This window comes from Pristiophorus japonicus, chromosome 4 (genome assembly GCF_044704955.1).
Source record: "Pristiophorus japonicus isolate sPriJap1 chromosome 4, sPriJap1.hap1, whole genome shotgun sequence".
NCBI classification, from domain to species: Eukaryota; Metazoa; Chordata; class Chondrichthyes; family Pristiophoridae; genus Pristiophorus; species Pristiophorus japonicus.
The window spans coordinates 313,924,234-313,944,569 of NC_091980.1; the positions used below are offsets into that span (position 1 = coordinate 313,924,234).

General features: G+C 52.4%; 1 protein-coding gene across 3 annotated transcripts in view; it reads right to left on the bottom strand.

Annotated features, from left to right (window-relative positions):
* LOC139262410 (Intraflagellar transport protein 43 homolog) overlaps window positions 1–20,336 on the bottom strand; it is a 183,850-nt gene that overhangs the window by 19,891 nt on the left and 143,623 nt on the right. For 2 of the 3 annotated variants that reach the window (XM_070877605.1, XM_070877604.1), the window contains exons 5-6: window positions 15,966–15,998; window positions 10,977–11,023 (exon numbers count right to left, since the gene is read on the bottom strand). In XM_070877605.1, the coding sequence (XP_070733706.1) occupies window positions 10,977–11,023; window positions 15,966–15,998 (80 nt within the window). The remainder of the gene's footprint in view (window positions 1–10,976; window positions 11,024–15,965; window positions 15,999–20,336) is intronic. The other variant, XM_070877606.1, reaches the window with a different exon arrangement.

Sequence of the window (20,336 nt, forward strand, 5' to 3'; positions counted from 1 at the left end):
ACACTCCCAGGGCAGGTACAGGGGGTTAGATACAGAGTAAAGCTCCCTCCACACCGTCCCATCAAACACTCCCAGGGCAGGTACAGCACAGGGTTAGATACAGAGTAAAGCTCCCTCTACACTGTCCCATCAAACACTCCCAGGGCAGGTACAGGGGTTAGATGCAGAGTAAAGCTCCCTCTACACTGTCCCATCAAACACTCCCAGGGCAGGTACAGCACGGGGTTAGATACAGAGTAAAGCTCCCTCTACACTGTCCCATCAAACACTCCCAGGGCAGGGACAGCACGGGTTAGATACAGAGTAAAGCTCCCTCTACACTGTCCCATCAAACACTCCCAGGGCAGGGACAGCACGGGTTAGATATAGAGTAAAGCTCTCTCTATACTGTCCCATCAAACACTCCCAGGGCAGGTACAGGGGGTTAGATACAGAGTAAAGCTCCCTCTACACTGTCCCATCAAACACTCCCAGGGCAGGTACAGCACGGGTTAGATACAGAGTAAAGCTCCCTCTAAGCGGAGGTCGGAGCGGAGCAGGTCGGGAGCAACGAGGCCCATAAAAGGGGCCCAGCAGTCGGAGGAGGCCAGCTGCAGCAGGGGCAGAAGGTAAACAAAGAAGTAAAAAGAAATCGAAGTGTGACGTCATAGCCAAGCGGTTAAGTGATTGGCTGGTGGATTGATGGGTATTCAATCTTTTTCTTTTTATTTCCTTATCAGTAGGTAACCTTTGGCATTGTTGCCAAATTAAGTTAAGGGTTAAGTCATGGCAGGATAGCCCAGACCCGTGTCATGCTCCTCCTGTGCTATGTGGGAAATCAGGGACGCTTCCAGTGTCCCTGACTACTATTTGTGCAGGAAGTGTGTCCAGCTGCAGCTCCTGACAGACCACATTGTGGCACTGGAGCTGTGCATGGATTCACTCTGGAGCATCCGCAATGCTGAGGATGTCGTGAATAGCACTTTTAGTGAGTTGGTCACACCGTAGGTAAAGGGTAAACAGGCAGATAGGGAATAGGTGACCATCAGGCAAAGCAGTGGAAGGAAGGTAGTGCAGAGGTCCCCTGCGGTCATCTCCCTCCAAAACAGATATGCCATTTTGGGTACTGGGGGAGATGACTCATCAGGGGAAGGCAGCAGCAGCCAAGTTCATGGCACCGTGGGTGGCTCTGCTGCACAGGAGGGCAGGAAAAAGAGTGGGAGAGCTATAGTGGTATGGGATTCTATTGTAAGGGGAATAGATAGGCATTTCTGTGGCCGGAATCGAGACTCCAGGATGGTATGTTGCCTCCCTGGTGCAAGGGTCATGGATGTTTCAGAGCGGCAGCAGAGCATTCTGGAGGGGGAGGGTGAACAGCCAGTTGTCGTGGTGCATATAGGTACCAACGATATAGGTAAAAAACAGGATGAGGTCCTACAAGCTGAATTTAGGGAGCTAGGAGTTAAATTAAAAAGTAGAACCTCAAAGGTAGTAATCTCGGGATTGCTACCAGTGCCACGTGCTAGTCAGAGTAGGAATTGCAGGATAGCTCAGATGAATACGTGGCTTGAGCAGTGGTGCAAGAGGGAGGGATTCAAATTCCTGGGGCATTGGAACCGGTTCTGGGGGAGGTGGGACCAGTACAAACCGGACGGTCTGCACCTGGGCAGGACCGGAACCAATGTCCTAGGGGGAGTGTTTGCCAGTGCTGTTGGGGAGTGTTTAAACTAATATGGCGGGGGGATGGGAATCTATGCAGGGAGACAGAGGGAAGTAAAATGGCGGGGGGGACGGGGGACGGGGGGAGAAACAAAAGGAAGAAAGGAGATAAGGAAAAGTGGAGGGCAGAGAAATCAAAGGCAAAAATCAGAAAGTGCCACATTACAACATCATTCTAAAAGGACAAAGAGTGTTAAAAAACAAGCCTGAAGGCTGTGTGTCTCAATGCGAGGAGCATTCGTAATAAGATGGAGGCCACAGAGGTCGGTGAGGTGAGTTGGTGAGTAGCTCTCTTTTCTCTATTTCTTTTTAAGTCAATTTTAAACGAGATGAGGCTAACTGGAGGGATGGCAGGGCAGCTCAGCCCCGTGGAGTGCACATCCTGCGGCATGTGGGAAGTCCTGGACGCTTTGCGCAGCCTAGACAACCGTGTGTGCAGCGCTTCGGAGCTGGAGCAGCGGCTGGAGTCAATAAGGTGCATCCGCGAGGCTGAGAGCTACGTGGACAGCAGGTTTCAGGAGGTGGTCACCCTGCAGCTTAAAGACGTGCAGGTAGAGGGGGAGTGGGTGACCACCAGACACAGTAAGTGTGCTTGGCAGGAGTCCCCCCGTGAGTCCATCTCACTTTCAAACCAATATTCATTTCTGAGTACCGGTGGGGGCGATGGTGTGTCTGAGGAGGGCAGCCAGAGCCAAGTCCAAGGCACCACGGGTGGCTCAGCTGTACAGGGGGGAGGGACAAAGAACAAAAGAGCCCCAGTGATAGGGGATTCTATAGTTAGGGGAACAGACGGGCGTTTCTGCGGCCGTAGACATGTCTCCCGAATGGTATAGTGCCTCCCTGGTGCCAGGGTTAAGGATGTGACGGCATCCTGCGGGGGGGGGGGGAGGGTAAACAGCTAGAGGTCGTGGTCCATATTGGGACCAACAACATAAGTTAAAAGAGGGATGAGGTCCTGCAGGCAGAATTTAGGGAGCGAGGAATAAAATTAAAGGTAGGACCTCAAAGGTAGTAATCTCCGGGTTACTACCGGTGCCATGTGGTAATGAGTACAAGAACAGGAGGATAGAGAGGATGAACACATGGCTGGAGAGTTGGTGCAGGAGGGAGGGCTTTAAATTCTTGAGAGATTGGGACCGCTTCTGGGGGAGTTGGGACCTGTACAAACCGGACGGGTTGTACCTCAACAGCGCCGGGACCAATATCCTCGCGGGGAGTTTTGCTAGTGCTGTTGGGGAGAGTTTAAACTAGCTTGGCAGGGGAATGGGAACCTGAGAACACATTCAATAGGCCAGGAAGTAAAGCAGATATTGGAAAGCAAGAATTTAGAAAGCGAATCTGTAAGACAGAGGAAACAAGGGTTAGTGAGTAGAAAGCAAGGAGGTCTTCCTGTGCTGAATGGTATATACTTTAATGCAAGGAGTATAGCGAATAAGGCGGATGAGCTAAGAGCACAAGTAGACACTTGGGAGTATGATATTATAGCCATTACAGAAACATGACTGAAAGAGGGGCAGGTTTGGCAGATCAATATTCCTGGTTACAGGATATTTCGACGAGACAGAGAGGGGGATAAAAAGGGAGCGGGGGGGTCGCGGTATTGATTAAAGAAACTATTACAGCTGTGAGGAGGGATGATATGTTAGAGGGATCATCAAATGAGACCATATGGGTCGAATTGAAAAATAAAAAAGGGGCGATCACACTGCTGGGCGTGTATTATAGACCCCCCAAACAGTGGGAGGGAGATAGAGGAGCAAATATGTAGGCAAATTGCTGTGATGTCTAAAAACCATAGGGTAGTAATAGTAGGGGATTTTAACTATCCAAATATTGATTGGGACAAATTTAGTGTAAAGGGTATAGAGGGTGCGGAATTCTTGAAATGCATTGAAGTGAACTTTTTTAGTCGGTATGTAACAAGCCCAACACGAGAGGGGGAAGTTTTGGATTTAGTTTTGGGGAATGAAGCTGGGCAGGTTGAAGGGTATTAGCGGGAGAGCACTTGGGTGCTAGTGATCATAATTCAGTCAGATTCAAGTTGGTTATGGATAAGGACAAGAATAGGCCTGGAATAAAAGTTCCAAATTGAAAAATAGCTAACTTTGCTAAGTTGAGGAGTGATTTGGCCACAGTGGACTGGAAACAGCTACTTGTGGGTAAATCAGTGTCGGAACAGTGGGAGGCATTCAAGGAGGAGATCCGAAAGGTGCAGGCCAAACATGTACCCTTAAAGAAAAAAGCTGAAAAAATAATTCTCTTCATAGAAACATAGAAAATAGCTGCAGGAGTAGGCTATTCGGCCCTTCGAGCCTGCACCGCCATTCGATATGATCATGGCTGATCATTCACCTCAATACGCCATTCCTGCTTTCTCTCCATACCCCTTGATCCCTTTAGACACATCTAACACCCTTTTGAATATATCTATCTCGAGCCCTCTGGATGTCTAGGGGCTTACAGGGGAGGATTAAGAAAAAAAGGGATGCTTATGTCACTTATGAACGGCTGAAAACTTTAGAATCTTTAGAGGAATATAGAAAGATAAGAGGTAAAATTAAAAAGGATATTAGCACTGCTAATTTGGCCAGTAAAATTAAGGAAAACTCTGAAGATGTTCTATAAATATATTAAGCGTAAGAGGGTAACTAAAGAAAGGGTGGGCGTATTAGAGACCATGAGGGTAATCTTTGTGTGGAGGCGGAAGATGTTGGGAGGGTTCTTAACGAATACTTTGCATCTGTTTTCACAAAGGAACGGGGTAATGCAGATACTGCTATCGAGGAGGAGTGTGATATTCTGGATGAAATGAATATAGTGAGAGAGGAAGTATTAAGGGGTTTAGCAGCTTTGAAAGTAGCTCAGTCCCCAGGCCCGGATGAAATGTATCCCAGTCTGTTGAGCGAAGTAAAAGAGGAAATAGCAGAGGCCTTGACTATCATTTTCCAGTCCTCTTTGGATCTGGGCATGGTGCCGGAGGACTGGAGGACTCCTAATGTAGTACCCTTGTTTAAGAAGGGAGAAAGGGATAGGCCGAGTAATTACAGGCCTGTCAGCCTAACCTCAGTGGTGGGAAAATTATTGGAAAAAATCCTGAAAGACAGGATAAATCTACATTTGGAAAGGCAAGGATTAATTGGGGACAGTCAGCACGGATTTGTTAAGGGAAGATCATGTCTGACTAACCTGATTGAATGTTTTGAGGAGGTAACCAGGAGGGTCGATGAGGGTAGAGTGTACGATGTAGTGTATATGGACTTTAGCAAAGCTTTTGATAAGGTCCCACAGTGCAGACTGGTCATGATGGTAAAAGCCCATTGGATCCTGGGCAAAGTGGCAAGTTGGATCCAAAATTGGCTTCGAGGTAGGAAGCAAAGGATAATGGTTGATGGATGTTTTTGTGACTGGAAGGATGTTTCCAGTGGGGTTCCGCAGGGCTCAGTACTGGGTCCCTTGCTTTTTGAGGTATATATCAACGATTTAGATTTGAATATAGGGAATATGATTAAGAAGTTTGCAGATGACACTAAAATTGTCTGTGTGGTTGATAATGAAGAGGAAAGTCATGGGCTTCAGGCAGATATCAATCTACTGGTCAGGTGGGCAGAGCAGTTGCAAATGGAATTTAATTCAGAGAAGTGTGAGGTGATGCACTTTGGGAGGGCTAATAAGGAAAGGGTATACACATTAAATGGTAGGCCACTTAATAGTGTGGATGAACAAAGGGACCTTGGAGTGCTTGCCTTTATTGGCCGAGGCATAGAATACAAGAGCAGGGAGGTTATGCTTAAATTGTATAATACTTTGGTTAGGCCACAGCTGGAGTACTGCGTGCAGTTCTGGTCGCCGTATTATAGGAAGGACGTGATTGCACTAGAGAGGGTGCAGAGGAGATTTACTAGAATGCTGCCTGGAATGGAGAATCTTAGTTATGAGGACAGATTGGATAGGCTGGGTTTGTTCTCATTGGAACAGAGGAGGCTGAGAGGAGACCTCATTGAGGTGTACAAAATATTGAGGGGCCTGGACATAGTGGATAGTAAGAGCCTATTTCCCTTGGTGGAGGGATCTATTTCGAAGGGGCATAGTTTTAAGGTGGTTGGTGGAAGGTTTAGAGGGGATTTGAGGGGGGACTTCTTTACGCAGAGGGTTGTGGGGATCTGGAACTCGCTGCCTGGAAGAGTGGTGGATGCAGAAACCCTCACCACTTTTAAGAGATGGTTGGATGTGCACTTAAAGTGCAGTAACCTGCAGGGTTACGGACCTAGAGCTGGTAATTGGGATTAGACTGGATGACCTTTATTTGCACAGCGCAGATATAATGGTAAGTACTGCAGGGAATAGAATACGGCCGGGGTGATCTCCTGGACTAGTTTTGATCAGCTGGATGGGTCGGAGAGGAATTTTCCCAGATTTTTTCTCCCTAAATTGGCCTGGGTTTTTTATCTGGTTTTTGCCTCTCCCAGGAGATCATGTGGCTCCGGTTGGGGTGGAGTGTAGAATGTTTCAGTATAAGGGGTGTCACAGTTGTGTGAGGTGGACTGGTTGGGCTGGGTGCTCTTTACCTTTCCGTCATTGTTCATAGGTTTATATGTAACCTTCAGGGCTGCTGACCGAGGGCCGTGTGGCTCTTTGTCGGCCGGTGCGGACAAGATGGGCCGAAATGGCCTCCTTCTGCGCTGTAAATTTCTATGTTTCTATTCTATGTTTCTATGAATTAACTGCACAGATAGCTGTTAACGGATATGATGTAATTGGGATTACGGAGACATGGCTCCAGGGTGACCAAGGCTGGGAACTCAACATCCAGGGGTATTCAACATTCAGAGCAACTTAGAAAATAGATGGAGGCGGCCATTCAGCCCTTCTAGCCTGCACCGCCATTCAATGAGTTCATGGCTGAACATGCAACTTCAGTACCCCCTTCCTGCTTTCTCGCCATATCCCTTGATCCCCCGAGTAGTAAGGACTACATCTAACTCCTTTTTGAATATATTTAGTGAATTGGCCTCAACAACTTTCTGTGGTAGAGAATTCCACAGGTTCACCACTCTCTGGGTGAAGAAGTTTCTCCTCATCTAAGTCCTAAATGGCTTACCCATTATCCTTAGACTGTGACCCCTGGTTCTGGACTTCTCCAACATTGGGAACATTCTTCCTGCATCTAACCTGTCTAAACCCGTCAGAATTTTAAACGTTTCTATGAGATCTCCTCTCATTCTTCTCAACTCCAGTGAATACAAGCCCAGTTGATCCAGTCTTTCTTCATATGTCAGTCCCGCCATCCCGGGAATCAGTCTGGTGAACCTTCACTGCACTCCCTCAATAGCAAGAATGTCCTTCCTCAGGTTAGGAGACCAAAACTGTACACAATACTCCAGGTGGACTTCAGGAAGAATAGACAGAAAGGAAAAGGAGGTGGGGTGGCGTTGCTGGTTAAAGAGGAGATTAACGCAATAGTAAGGAAGGACATTAGCTTGGATGATGTGGAATCTGTATGGGAGTTATGTACAGACCACCAAAAGTAGTAGTGAGGTTGGGGATGGCATCAAACAGGAAATTAGGGATGCGTGCAATAAAGGTACAGCAGTTATCATGGATGACTTTAATCTACCTATCGATTGGACTAACCAAACTGGTAGCAATACGGTGGAGGAGGATTTCCTGGAGTGTATAAGGGATGGTTTTCTAGACCAATATGTCGAGGAACCAACTGGAGAGCTGGCCATTCTAGACTGGGTGATGTGTAACGAGAGGATTAATTAGCAATCTTGTTGTACGAGGTCCCTTGGGGAAGAGTGACCATAATATGGTAGAATTCTTCATTAAGATGGAGAGTGACTGAGTTAATTCAGAGACTAGGGTCCTGAACTTGAGGAAAGGTAACTTCGATGGTATGAGACGTGAATTGGCTAGAATAGACTGGCGAATGATACTTAAAGGGTTGATGGTGGATAGGCAATGGCAAACATTTAAAGATCACATGGATGAACTACAACAATTGTACATCCCTGTCTAGAGTAAAAATAAAACAGGGAAGGTGGCTCAACCATGGCTAACAAGGGAAATTAGGGATAGTGTTAAATCCAAAGAAGAGGCATATAAATTAGCCAGAAAAAGCAGCAAACCCGAGGACTGGGAGAAATTTAGAATTCAGCAGAGGAGGACAAAGGGTTTAATTAGGAGGGGGAAAATAGAGTATGAGAGGAAGCTTGCTGGGAACATAAAAACTGACTGCAAAAGCTTCTATAGATATGTGAGGGGAAAAAGATTAGTGAAGACCAACATAGGTCCCTTGCAGTCAGAATCAGGTGAATTTATAATGGAGAACAAAGAAATGGCAGACCAACAGAACAAATACTTTGGTTCTGTCTTCACTAAGGAAGACACAAATAACCTTCCGGAAATACTAGGGGACCGAGGGACTAGTGAGAAGGAGGAACTGAAGGAAATAATTATTAGTCAGGAAATTGTGTTAGGGAAATTGATGGGATTGAAGGCCGATAAATCCCCGGGGCCTGATAGTCTGCATCCCAGAGTAGTTAAGGAAGTGACCCTAGAAATAGTGGATGCATTGGTGGTCATTTTCCAACATTCTATAGACTCTGGATCAGTTCCTATGGACTGGAGGGTGGCTAATTAACCCCACTTTTTAAAAAAGGAGGGAGAGAAAACGGGTAATTATAGACCGGTTAGCCTGACATCAGTAGTGGGGAAAATGTTGGAATCAATTATTAAAGATGAAATAGCAGCGCATTTGGAAAGCAGCGACAGGATTGGTCCAAGTCAGCATGGATTTATGAAAGGAAAATCATGCTTGACAAATTTTTTGAGGATGTAACTAGTAGAGTGGACAAGGGAGAACCAGTGGATGTGGTGTATTTGGACTTTCAAAGGCTTTTGACAAGATTACATACAAGAGATTAGTGTGCAAAAATAATGCACATGGCATTGGGGGTAATGTATTGACGTGGATAGAGAACTGGTTGGCAGACAGGAAGCAAAGAGTAGGAGTAAACGTGTCCTTTTCAGAATGGCAGGCAGTGACTAGTGGGGTACCGCAAGGTTCAGTGCTGGGACCCCAGCTATTTACAATATACATTAATGATTTAGACGAAGGAATTGAATGTAATATCTCCAAGTTTGCAGATGACACTAAGCTGGGTGGCGGTGTGAGCTGTGAGGAGGATGCTAAGAGGCTGCAGGATGACTTGGACATGTTAGGTGAGTGGGCAAATGCATGGCAGATGCAGTATAATGTAGATAAATGTGAGGTTATCCACTTTGGTGGCAAAAACAGGAAGGCAGAATATTATCTGAATGGCGACAGATTAGGAAAAGGGGAGGAGCAACGAGACCTGGGTGTCATGGTTCATCAGTCATTGAAAGTTGGCATGCAGGTACAGCAGGCGGTGAAGAAGGCAAATGGTATGTTGGCCTTCATAGCTAAGGGATTTGAGTATAGGAGCAGGGAGGTCTTACTGCAGTTGTACAGGGCCTTGGTGAGGCCGCACCTGGAGTATTGTGTTCAGTTTTGGTCTCCTAATCTGAGGAAGGACATTCTTGCTATTGAGGGAGTGCAGCAAAGGTTCACCAGACTGATTCCTGGGATGGCAGGGCTGACATATGAGGAGAGACTGGATCAACTGGGCTTATATTCACTGGAATTTAGAAGAATGAGAGGGGATCTCATAGAAACATATAAAATTCTGACGGGACTGGACAGGTTAGATGCAGGAAGAATGTTCCCGATGTTGGGGAAGTCCAGAATCAGGGGACACAGTCTAAGGATAAGGGGTAAGCCATTTAGGACTGAGATGAGGAGAAACTTCTTCACTCAGAGAGTTGTTAACCTGTGGAATTCCCTGCCGCAGAGAGTTGTTGATGCCAGTTCATTGGATATATTCAAGAGGGAGTTAGATATGGCCCTTACGGCTAAAGGGATCAAGGGGTATGGAGAGAAAGCAGGAAAGGGGTACTGAGGGAATGATCAGCCATGAACTCATTGAATGGCGGTGCAGGCTCGAAGGGCTGAATGGCCTACTCCTGCACCTATTTTCTATGTTTCTATGTTTGTTTGCCTCGGCAGCTGAAGGCACGGCTACTGATGGTGCAGTGATCACTATCGCGGATGCACAAGGGGCCAAAGTTAGAGAAGTGCAGAGATCCTAGGGGATTGTGGGGCTGCAGGAGGTTACAGAGATAGGGAGGGGTCGAGGCCATGGGAGGGGTTTGAAAAGGATGAGAATTTTAAAGTTGTGGGACTGTGTGCCAGGCAGAGCGATGGGTCGCAAGTTAGGGAACAGAGTTTGTCGTGGGAACATAAGACAATGGCCTTCCCAGTATTTTGTTGCGGAAAATTTCTGCTCATCCGGTTGTGGACGCCGGACAAGCAGTGTGACAATTGGGGTTGTGGTGAGGTGGAGCTGGGTGTGGTCAGTGTACATGTGGAAACCCAGGTCTGGTACAGCTTGGGTTCGATACCGAGTAAAGGTTCAACCCCACCATCGACAGGGACTCCAACCAACGCAAGATAAATTGGTATTTGAAGCAAGGCCGAACCATGGCCACACTGGTGCAGGGTGGCTATGACCATGGACTTGGGGCGGGCAGTCACCGGCGGCTGTGCTACAGATCCCGTCTCAGAAACGCAACCTCAGCTCCTGGACCTCACCAGCGGCAGGTCGTCCCGGATTCTGCAGCCCCGCCTGCGCCTGTATCCAGAGCTTGATCTCATCAAATCTCTTCATCACTCGAATTTAGCACTTCAGCCCCACACTTGACACAAGTGTCATCGCTCGCTCTGAAGACAGATGACTCGCGTTAGACGCCAGCCAATTTGCATCAGGTCGCAAATTCAAATCTCATTCCAACCCACTTTATGAAAAGCTCTCTTCTATTCCTGCCTTGATTGTGGCCCCTTCCCCCCGCCCAACATCTCTCCGAGGGAATGAGACAACACAGGACCGCCAGCTAAAAACAGAAAAGAAAATTCCATTTGGCAAGATATTGATTGATATATAGCAGGCCTTATCAGTAAATACGCAGCAAATTAAAGTGTGGAAATAACGTGCTCTCGATGGTAATGTGTTGTTTGGAGGATGCAGTCAGCAACTTGCAACTTATTTTCCCCTGTTGATGCAGGGAGAAGATTGAACAATTATATCTAACTCTGCCACTATCAGCTTTCCCAGATTGCTCTGCTATGTTTAATAAGGACAGCCGAAACCCCTGGCCCCGCGGCAGCTCCCGAATCAACAGCACAACCAAACACTCACCTCCGCCATCATCCGAGGCCTCGGGGCTCCTGGGTCTCAGCCGGCTGCTGGGGAGGAAGGAGAGTGCCGAGGCAGAGAGATTAGAATCGCACAGGGACAGTGCCAGGGTCACACTCCATCCCTCACACTGCACTCAACTCAAACCAACACCTTCAGAATGCAGCGGACCCACTCACACTGACACGCTGAGGGTCACACTCACACTGACACGCTGAGGGTCACACTGACACTGACACGCTGAGGGTCACACTCACACTGACACGCTGAGGGTCACACTCACACTGACACGCTGAGGGTCACACTCACACTGACACGCTGAGGGTCACACTCACACTGACACGCTGAGGGTCACACTCACACTGACACGCTGAGGGTCACACTCACACTGACACGCTGAGGGTCACACTCACACTGACACGCTGAGGGTCACACTCACACTGACACGCTGAGGGTCACACTCACACTGACACGCTGAGGGTCACACTCACACTGACACGCTGTGGGTCACACTCACACTGACACGCTGGGGGTCACACTCACACTGACACGCTGAGGGTCACACTCACACTGACACGCTGAGGGTCACACTCACACTGACACGCTGAGGGTCACACTGACACTGACACGCTGAGGGTCACACTCACACTGACACGCTGAGGGTCACACTCACACTGACACGCTGAGGGTCACACTCACACTGACACGCTGAGGGTCACACTCACACTGACACGCTGAGGGTCACACTCACACTGACACGCTGGGGGTCACACTGACACTGACACGCTGAGGGTCACACTCACACTGACACGCTGAGGGTCACACTCACACTGACACGCTGAGGGTCACACTCACACTGACACGCTGTGGGTCACACTCACACTGACACGCTGAGGGTCACACTCACACTGACACGCTGTGGGTCACACTGACACTGACACGCTGAGGGTCACACTCACACTGACACGCTGAGGGTCACACTCACACTGACACGCTGGGGGTCACACTGACACTGACACGCTGAGGGTCACACTCACACTGACACGCTGTGGGTCACACTGACACTGACACGCTGAGGGTCACACTCACACTGACACGCTGAGGGTCACACTCACACTGACACGCTGGGGGTCACACTGACACTGACACGCTGGGGGTCACACTGACACTGACACGCTGAGGGTCACACTCACACTGACACGCTGAGGGTCACACTCACACTGACACGCTGAGGGTCACACTCACACTGACACGCTGAGGGTCACACTCACACTGACACGCTGAGGGTCACACTCACACTGACACGCTGGGGGTCACACTCACACTGACACGCTGAGGGTCACACACTCACTGACACGCTGGGGGTCACACTCACACTGACACGCTGTGGGTCACACTGACACTGACACGCTGAGGGTCACACTCACACTGACACGCTGAGGGTCACACTCACGCTGTGGGTCACACTCACACTGCGGGTCACACTCACGCTGTGGGTCACACTCACACTGACACTGACACGCTGAGGGTCACACTCACACTGCGAGTCACACTTACACTGTGGGTCACACTCACACTGACACGCTGAGGGTCACATTCACACTGCGGGTCACACTCACACTGTGGGTCACACTTACACTGACACTGTGGGTTACACTCACCCTGTGGGTCACACTCACACTGACACTGTGGGTCACACTGACACTGACACGCTGAGGGTCACACTCACACTGTGGGTCACACTCACACTGACACTGTGGGTCACACTAACACTGACACGCTGAGGGTCACACTCACCCTGTGGGTCACACTCACACTGACACGCTGAGGGTCACACTCACACTGTGGGTCACACTCACACTGACACTGTGGGTCACACTGACACTGACACGCTGAGGGTCACACTGACACTGACACGCTGAGGGTCACACTCACACTGACACTGTGGGTCACACTGACACGCTGAGGGTCACACTCACACTGTGTGTCACACTCACAGTGACAAAGTGAGACCATCTCAAAGACTGATGCGAGGGGTTACTGAGTGACAGTGTGAGGGAGCTGGATTAACATCAGTAGAGATACAGTCAGTAACACAGGGTGCTGGGGGAGAGGGGTTACTGAGTGACAGTGTGAGGGAGCTGGATTAACATCAGTACAGATACAGTCAGTAACACAGGGCGCTGGGGGAGAGGGGTTACTGAGTGACAGTGTGAGGGAGCTGGATTAACATCAGTAGAGATACAGTCAGTAACACAGGGCGCTGGGTGAGGAGTTACTGAGTGACAGTGTGAGGGAGCTGGATTAACATCAATACAGATACAGTCAGTAACACAAGGTGCTGGGGGAGAGGGGTTACTGAGTGACAGTGTGAGGGAGCTGGATTAACATCAGTACAGATACAGTCAGTAACACAGGGCGCTGGGGGAGAGGAGTTACTGAGCGACAGTGTGAGGGAGCTGGATTAACATCAGTAGAGATACAGTCAGTAACACAGGGTGCTGGGGGAGAGGGGTTACTGAGTGACAGTGTGAGGGAGCTGGATTAACATCAGTACAGATACAGTCAGTAACACAGGGCACTGGGGGAGAGGGGTTACATGGAGTCGTGAGAAAGATGGGAATGGTTTGGGAAGCGACCACACGTTCCACGGAAGGAAAGAGGGGTTGCAGATGGGGTGTAATTTGCCAGGACGGAGGAAGCAAGCTTGGTGTTTTTGAGGAGGGGGTGATGATTTGACAGGGAGTGGGAAAGGATGTTGAGGGGTCAGCAGTTTACTGGTGATAACAACCTGTATTTAGATAGTGTCTTTAACGTAGTAAAATGTCCAAAAGCGCTTCACAGGAGCGTTTTCAAACACAATTTGACACCGAGCCACAAAAGGCGTGATCAGGGCAGAGGGTCCAAGGGGTAGGTTTTAAGGAACGTCTTAAAGTAGGAAAGCAAGGTAGAGAGGCGGAGAGGTTTAGGGAGCGAATTCCAGACTTTGGGGCCCAGGCAACAGAAGGCACGGCCACCGATGGTGGAGCGATTACAATCAGGGATGCTCAAGAGGGCAGAATAAGAGGAGCGCAGACCTCTCGAGGGGTTGTGGGGCTGGAGGAGGTTACAGAGATATGGAGGGATTTGAAAACAAGGATGAGAATTTTGAAATGGAGGCGTTGCTTAACTGGGAGCCAATGTCGGTCAGCGAGCACAGCGGGTGATGGGTGAGCGGGACTGGGTGTGAGTTAGGACACAGGGCAGTGAGCACAGGGGGTGATGGGCAAGTGGGACTGGGTGTGAGTTAGGACACAGGGCAGTGAGCACAGGGGGTGATGGGTGAGTGGGACTGGGTGTGAGTTAGGACACAGGGCAGTGAGCACAGGGGGTGATGGGTGAACGGGACTGGGTGTGAGTTAGGACACGGGGGCAGTGAGCACAGGGGGTGATGGGTGAGTGGGACTGGGTGTGAGTTAGGACACAGGGCAGTGAGCACAGGGGGTGATGGGTGAGTGGGACTGGGTGTGAGTTAGGACACAGGGCAGTGAGCACAGGGGGTGATGGGCGAGTGGGACTGGGTGTGAGTTAGGACACAGGGCAGTGAGCACAGGGGGTGATGGGTGAGCGGGACTAGGTGCGAGTTAGGACACGAGGTCAGCGAGCACAGGGTGTGGTGGGTGAGTGGGACTGGGTGTGAGTTAGGACACAGGGCAGTGAGCACAGGGTGTGGTGGGTGAGTGGGACTGGGTGTGAGTTAGGACACAGGGCAGTGAGCACAGCGGGTGATGGGTGAGTGGGACTGGGTGCGAGTTAGGACACGGGGCATTGAGCACAGGGGGTGATGGGTAAGTGGGACTTGGTGTGAGTTAGGACACGGGGCATTGAGCACAGGGGGTGATGGGTAAGTGGGACTTGGTGTGAGTTAGGACACCCAGTTTTGTTATGAAGGGTGGAAGATGAGATGGCCGAAAGGAGTGTGTTGAAATAGTCAAGTCTGGAGGTAACAAAGGCAGCGGATTAGCTGAGGCAGGGGCGGAGTTGGGTGATGTTATGGAGGTGGAAATACGCCGTTTTAGTGTGTGGGCGAGGGAGAGAGCGTGGGCGAGGGAGAGGGCGGGCGAGGGAGTGTGCGGGCGAGGGAGAGAGCGTGGGCGAGGGAGTGTGCGGGCGAGGGAGTGTGCGGGCGAGGGAGTGTGCGGGCGAGGGAGTGTGCGGGCGAGGGAGTGTGCGGCCGAGGGAGTGTGCGGGCGAGGGAGTGCGCGGGCGAGGGAGTGTGCGGCCGAGGGAGTGTGCGGGCGAGGGAGTGTGCGGGCGAGGGAGTGTGCGGGCGAGGGAGTGTGCGGGCGAGGGAGTGTGCGGGCGAGGGAGTGTGCGGGCGAGGGAGTGTGCGGCCGAGGGAGTGTGCGGGCGAGGGAATGCGCGGGCGAGGGAGTGTGCGGCCGAGGGAGTGTGTGGGCGAGGGAGTGTGCGGGCGAGGGAGTGTGCGGGCGAGGGAGTGTGCGGGCGAGGGAGTGTGCGGGCGAGGGAGTGTGCGGGCGAGGGAATGCGCGGGCGAGGGAGTGCGCGGCCGAGGGAGTGTGTGGGCGAGGGAGTGTGCGGGCGAGGGAGTGTGCGGGCGAGGGAGTGCGCGGGCGAGGGAGTGTGCGGGCGAGGGAGTGTGTGGGCGAGGGAGTGTGCGGCCGAGGGAATGCGCGGGCGAGGGAGTGCGCGGGCGAGGGAGTGTGTGGCGAGGGAGTGTGTGGGCGAGGGAGTGTGCGGCCGAGGGAATGCGCGGGCGAGGGAGTGCGCGGGCGAGGGAGTGTGCGGCCGAGGGAATGCGCGGGCGAGGGAGTGTGTGGGCGAGGGAGTGCGTGAGGGTTTGAGCGATATTCTCTGTGTGGGCGGACTGGCTGTGCTCAGTGCCTGTCCCCAACCCATGCACAGCTCAGGCACGAGCACAATAACTTATAAGGGCGAGAGATGCGGACTGAGAACTGGGATTAATCCAACAGGATGAGTTGGGTAACTTACTCCTCGAACTCTTCCGACACTTTGCGTCCAGACCTGCAATCAGAAAACAGAACTGGGCTCACACGTACAATCTCCCTTACACTCACCTATTGAATCTCCACCCACAGCCCCTGTTTATGATGGAGAGAGTGCTGTACCTGCCCTGGGAGTGTTTGATGGGACAGTGTAGAGGGGGTTTACTCTGTATCTAACCCCCTGTACCTGCCCTGGGTGTGTTTGATGGGACAGTGTAGAGGGGGTTTACTCTGTATCTAACACTGTACCTGCCCGGGGAGGGTGTGATGGGACAGTGTAGAGGGGGTTTACTCTGTATCTAACCCCCTGTACCTGCCCTGGGTGTGTTTGATGGGACAGTGTAGAGGGGGTTTACTCTGTATCTAACACTGTACCTGCCCGGGGAGGGTGTGATGGGACAGTGTAGAGGGGGTTTACTCTGTATCTAACACTGTACCTGCCCTGGGAGTGTTTGATGGGACAGTGTAGAGGGCGCTTTACTCTGTATCTAACCCCCTCTACCTGCCCTGGGAGTGTTTGATGGGACAGTGTAGAGGGCGCTTTACTCTGTATCTAACCCCCTCTACCTGCCCTGGGAGTGTTTGATGGGACAGTGTAGAGGGCGCTTTACTCTGTATCTAACCCCCTCTACCTGCCCTGGGAGTGTTTGATGGGACAGTGTAGAGGGGGTTACTCTGTATCTAACACTGTACCTGCCCGGGGAGGGTGTGATGGGACACTGGGTGGCTCTGACATGTGTTTGATTGGCAGCACATGGCCCTGCCTATGTTTCTGGCACAGAGCTCCCGATGCGAAGCAGTGCTGAGGGACAGCGGAGCATGTGCAGAGTATCCGGTGTGGATAACCCGGGTCTGAAGCCGCTCCTCTCCGCGCTTCCCCTCCCCCCACCCCTTCTCCCCCCTCCCTATTCCCTCCCCCTTCCCCTCACTGCTTGCTGCCTCCCCCTCTCTCCCGTCGCCCACTCCCTAGCTCCCCCCTCCTCACCAAGCAATGTTCCCGGGCCTTTCATTCACCCATTGGCCCAGGTCCATCTCATCACGTCCCCTCAGAATCCCCAAACTGCACTGATCCCGCTCGGTCTCCCATTACCCTTTCCCCAGGCCTGACCCACGTTGCCCCTGGGCAGGGCAATCGTTTCCTCCCTGTGAGGAGACTGTCGGGACCAGCTGGAGACACAAAGAAAGAATTCCATTTATATAGCACCTTTCACAACCTCAGGACGTTCCCAAAGCGCTTTACAGCCAATGAGACACTTCTGGAGTGCAGTCACTGTTGCAATGTGGGAAACGTGGCAGCCAACTTGCGCACAGCAAACTCCCACACACAGCAATGTGATAATGACCCGGATAATCTGTTTCTGCGATGTTAATTGAGGGATAAATATTGGACCCATGATACTGGGGAGAACTCCCCTGCTCTTTGAAATAATGCCCTGGGATCCTTTACGTCCACCCAAGAGGGTGTATGGGGCCTCGGTTTAACGTCTCATCTGAAAGACGGCCCCTCCAACAGTGCGGCACTCCCTCAGTAATGCCCCTCCGACAGTGCAGCGCTCCCTCTGTACTGCCCCTCCAACAGTGCGGCACTCCCTCAGTACTGCCTCTCCGACAGTGCGGCACTCCCTCAGTACTGCCCCTCCGACAGTGCAGCACTCCCTCAGTACTGCCCTTCCGACAGTGCGCCACTCCCTCAGTACTGTCCCTCCGACAGTGCGGCACTCCCTCAGTACTGCCCCTCCGACAGTGCAGCGCTCCCTCAGTACTGCCCTTCCGACAGTGCGGCACTCCCTCAGTACTGCCCCTCCGACAGTGCGGCACTCCCTCAGTACTGCCCTTCCGACAGTGCGGCACTCCCTCAGTACTGCCCCTCCGACAGTGCGGCACTCCCTCAGTACTGCCCCTCCGACAGTGCGGCACTCCCTCAGTATTGCCCCTCCGACAGTGCGGCACTCCCTCAGTACTGCCCCTCCAACAGTGCGGCGCTCCCTCAGTACTGCCCTTCCGACAGTGCGGCACTCCCTCAGTACTGCCCCTCCGACAGTGCGGCACTCCCTCAGTACTGCCCTTCCGACAGTGCGGCACTCCCTCAGTACTGCCCCTCCGACAGTGCGGCACTCCCTCAGTACTGCCCCTCCGACAGTGCGGCACTCCCTCAGTACTGCCCCTCCGACAGTGCAGCACTCCCTCAGTACTGCCCCTTCGACAGTGCAGCACTCCCTCAGTACTGCCCCTCCGACAGTGCAGCACTCCCTCAGTACTGCCCCTTCGACAGTGCAGCACTCCCTCAGTACTGCCCCTTCGACAGTGCAGCACTCCCTCAGTACTGCACTGAAGTGTCAACTTGGATTATGGGCTTAAGTCTCTGGGGTGGGACGTGAACCCTCGACCTTCTGACTCGGAGGTGAGAGGGTCACCTACTGAGTCACAGCCACCACCTGGAGAACCGGCACGAACTGGGAGTTGGTGCTAGGGGCAGCGGGCACAGACTGGAGGCCTTTCAGAGGGAAACTAGCACATTGAGGGTTAAATGGAAAAGGTCGATTCAAACAATCCAGAATTAATTTGACCTGATATCGCGAACCATTCGGTATCAAAAACAACGGCTGCTGAATCGGAGAGGTGAAAAGTTAATTAAAGTGAGGGCTGCATTCTGGGCCGGCACTCAGTGTGTGAGCACATTGTCTCACTCCCTCCCTCCCCTACTCTCACTCCCTCCCTCCTCTACTCTCACTCACTCCCTCCCCTACTCTCACTCACTCCCTCCCTCCCCTACTCTCACTCACTCCCTCCCTCCCCTACTCTCACTCCCTCCCTCCTCTACTCTCACTCACTCCCTCCCCTACTCTCACTCACTCCCTCCCTCCCCTACTCTCACTCACTCCCTCCCCTACTCTCACTCCCTCCCTCCTCTACTCTCACTCACTCCCTCCCCTACTCTCACTCACTCCCTCCCTCCCCTACTCTCACTCACTCCCTCCCTCCCCTACTCTCACTCACTCCCTCCCCTACTCTCACTCACTCCCTCCCTCCCCTACTCTCACTCCCTCCCTCCCCTACTCTCACTCCCTCCCTCCCCTACTCACTCCCTCCCTCCCCTACTCTCACTCACTCCCTCCCTCCCCTACTCTCACTCACTCCCTCCCTCCCCTACTCTCACTCACTCCCTCCCTCCCCTACTCTCACTCCCTCCCTCCCCTACTCTCACTCCCTCCCTCCCCTACTCTCACTCCCTCCCTCCCCTACTCTCTCACTCCCTCCCTCCCCTACTCTCACTCACTCCCTCCCCTACTCTCACTCACTCCCTCCCCTACTCTCACTCACTCCCTCCCTCCCCTACTCTCACTCCCTCCCTCCCCTACTCTCACTCACTCCCTCCCCAACTCTCACTCACTCCCTCCCTCCCCTAATCTCACTCCCTCCCTCCCTTACTCTCACTCCCTCCCTCCCCTACTCTCACTCACTCCCTCCCTCCCCTACTCTCACTCACTCCTTCCCCTACTCTCACTCACTCCCTCCCTCCCCTACTCTCACTCACTCCCTCCCTCCCCTACTCTCACTCCCTCCCTCCCCTACTCTCACTCACTCCCTCCCTCCCCTACTCTCACTCCCTCCCTCCCCTACTCTCACTCACTCCCTCCTCTACTCTCACTCACTCCCTCCCCGCCTCTCACTTACTCCCTCCCTCCCCTACTCTCACTCACTCCCTCCCTCCCCTACTCTCACTCACTCCCTCCCTCCCCTACTCTCACTCACTCACTCCCTCTCCTACTCTCACTCCCTCCCTCCCCTACTCTCACTCACTCCCTCCCTCCCCTACTCTCACTCACTCCCTCCCCTACTCTCACTCACTCCCTCCCCTACTCTCACTCACTCACTCCCTCCCCTACTCTCACTCACTCCCTCCCCTACTCTCACTCACTCCCTCCCCGCCTCTCACTTACTCCCTCCCTCCCCTACTCTCACTCACTCCCTCCCCGCCTCTCACTTACTCCCTCCCCTACTCTCACTCACTCCTTCCCCTACTCTCACTCACTCCCTCCCTCCTACTCTCACTCACTCCCTCCCTCCCCTACTCTCACTCACTCCCCGCCTCTCACTCACTCCCTCCCTCCCCTACTCTCACTCACTCCCTCCCCTACTCTCACTCACTCCTTCCTCTACTCTCACTCACTCCCTCCCTCCCCTAATCTCACTCATTCCCTCCCCTACTCTCACTCATTCCCTACCTCCCCTAATCTCACTCATTCCCTCCCCTCGCTCCACCCGCCTTCTCTCTCGCTCTCTCACTGCCCTCTCTCTCTCTCACCGCGCACCCTCTCTCACTCTCACCTCCCGCGCTCTCTCTCGCCGCCCGCCC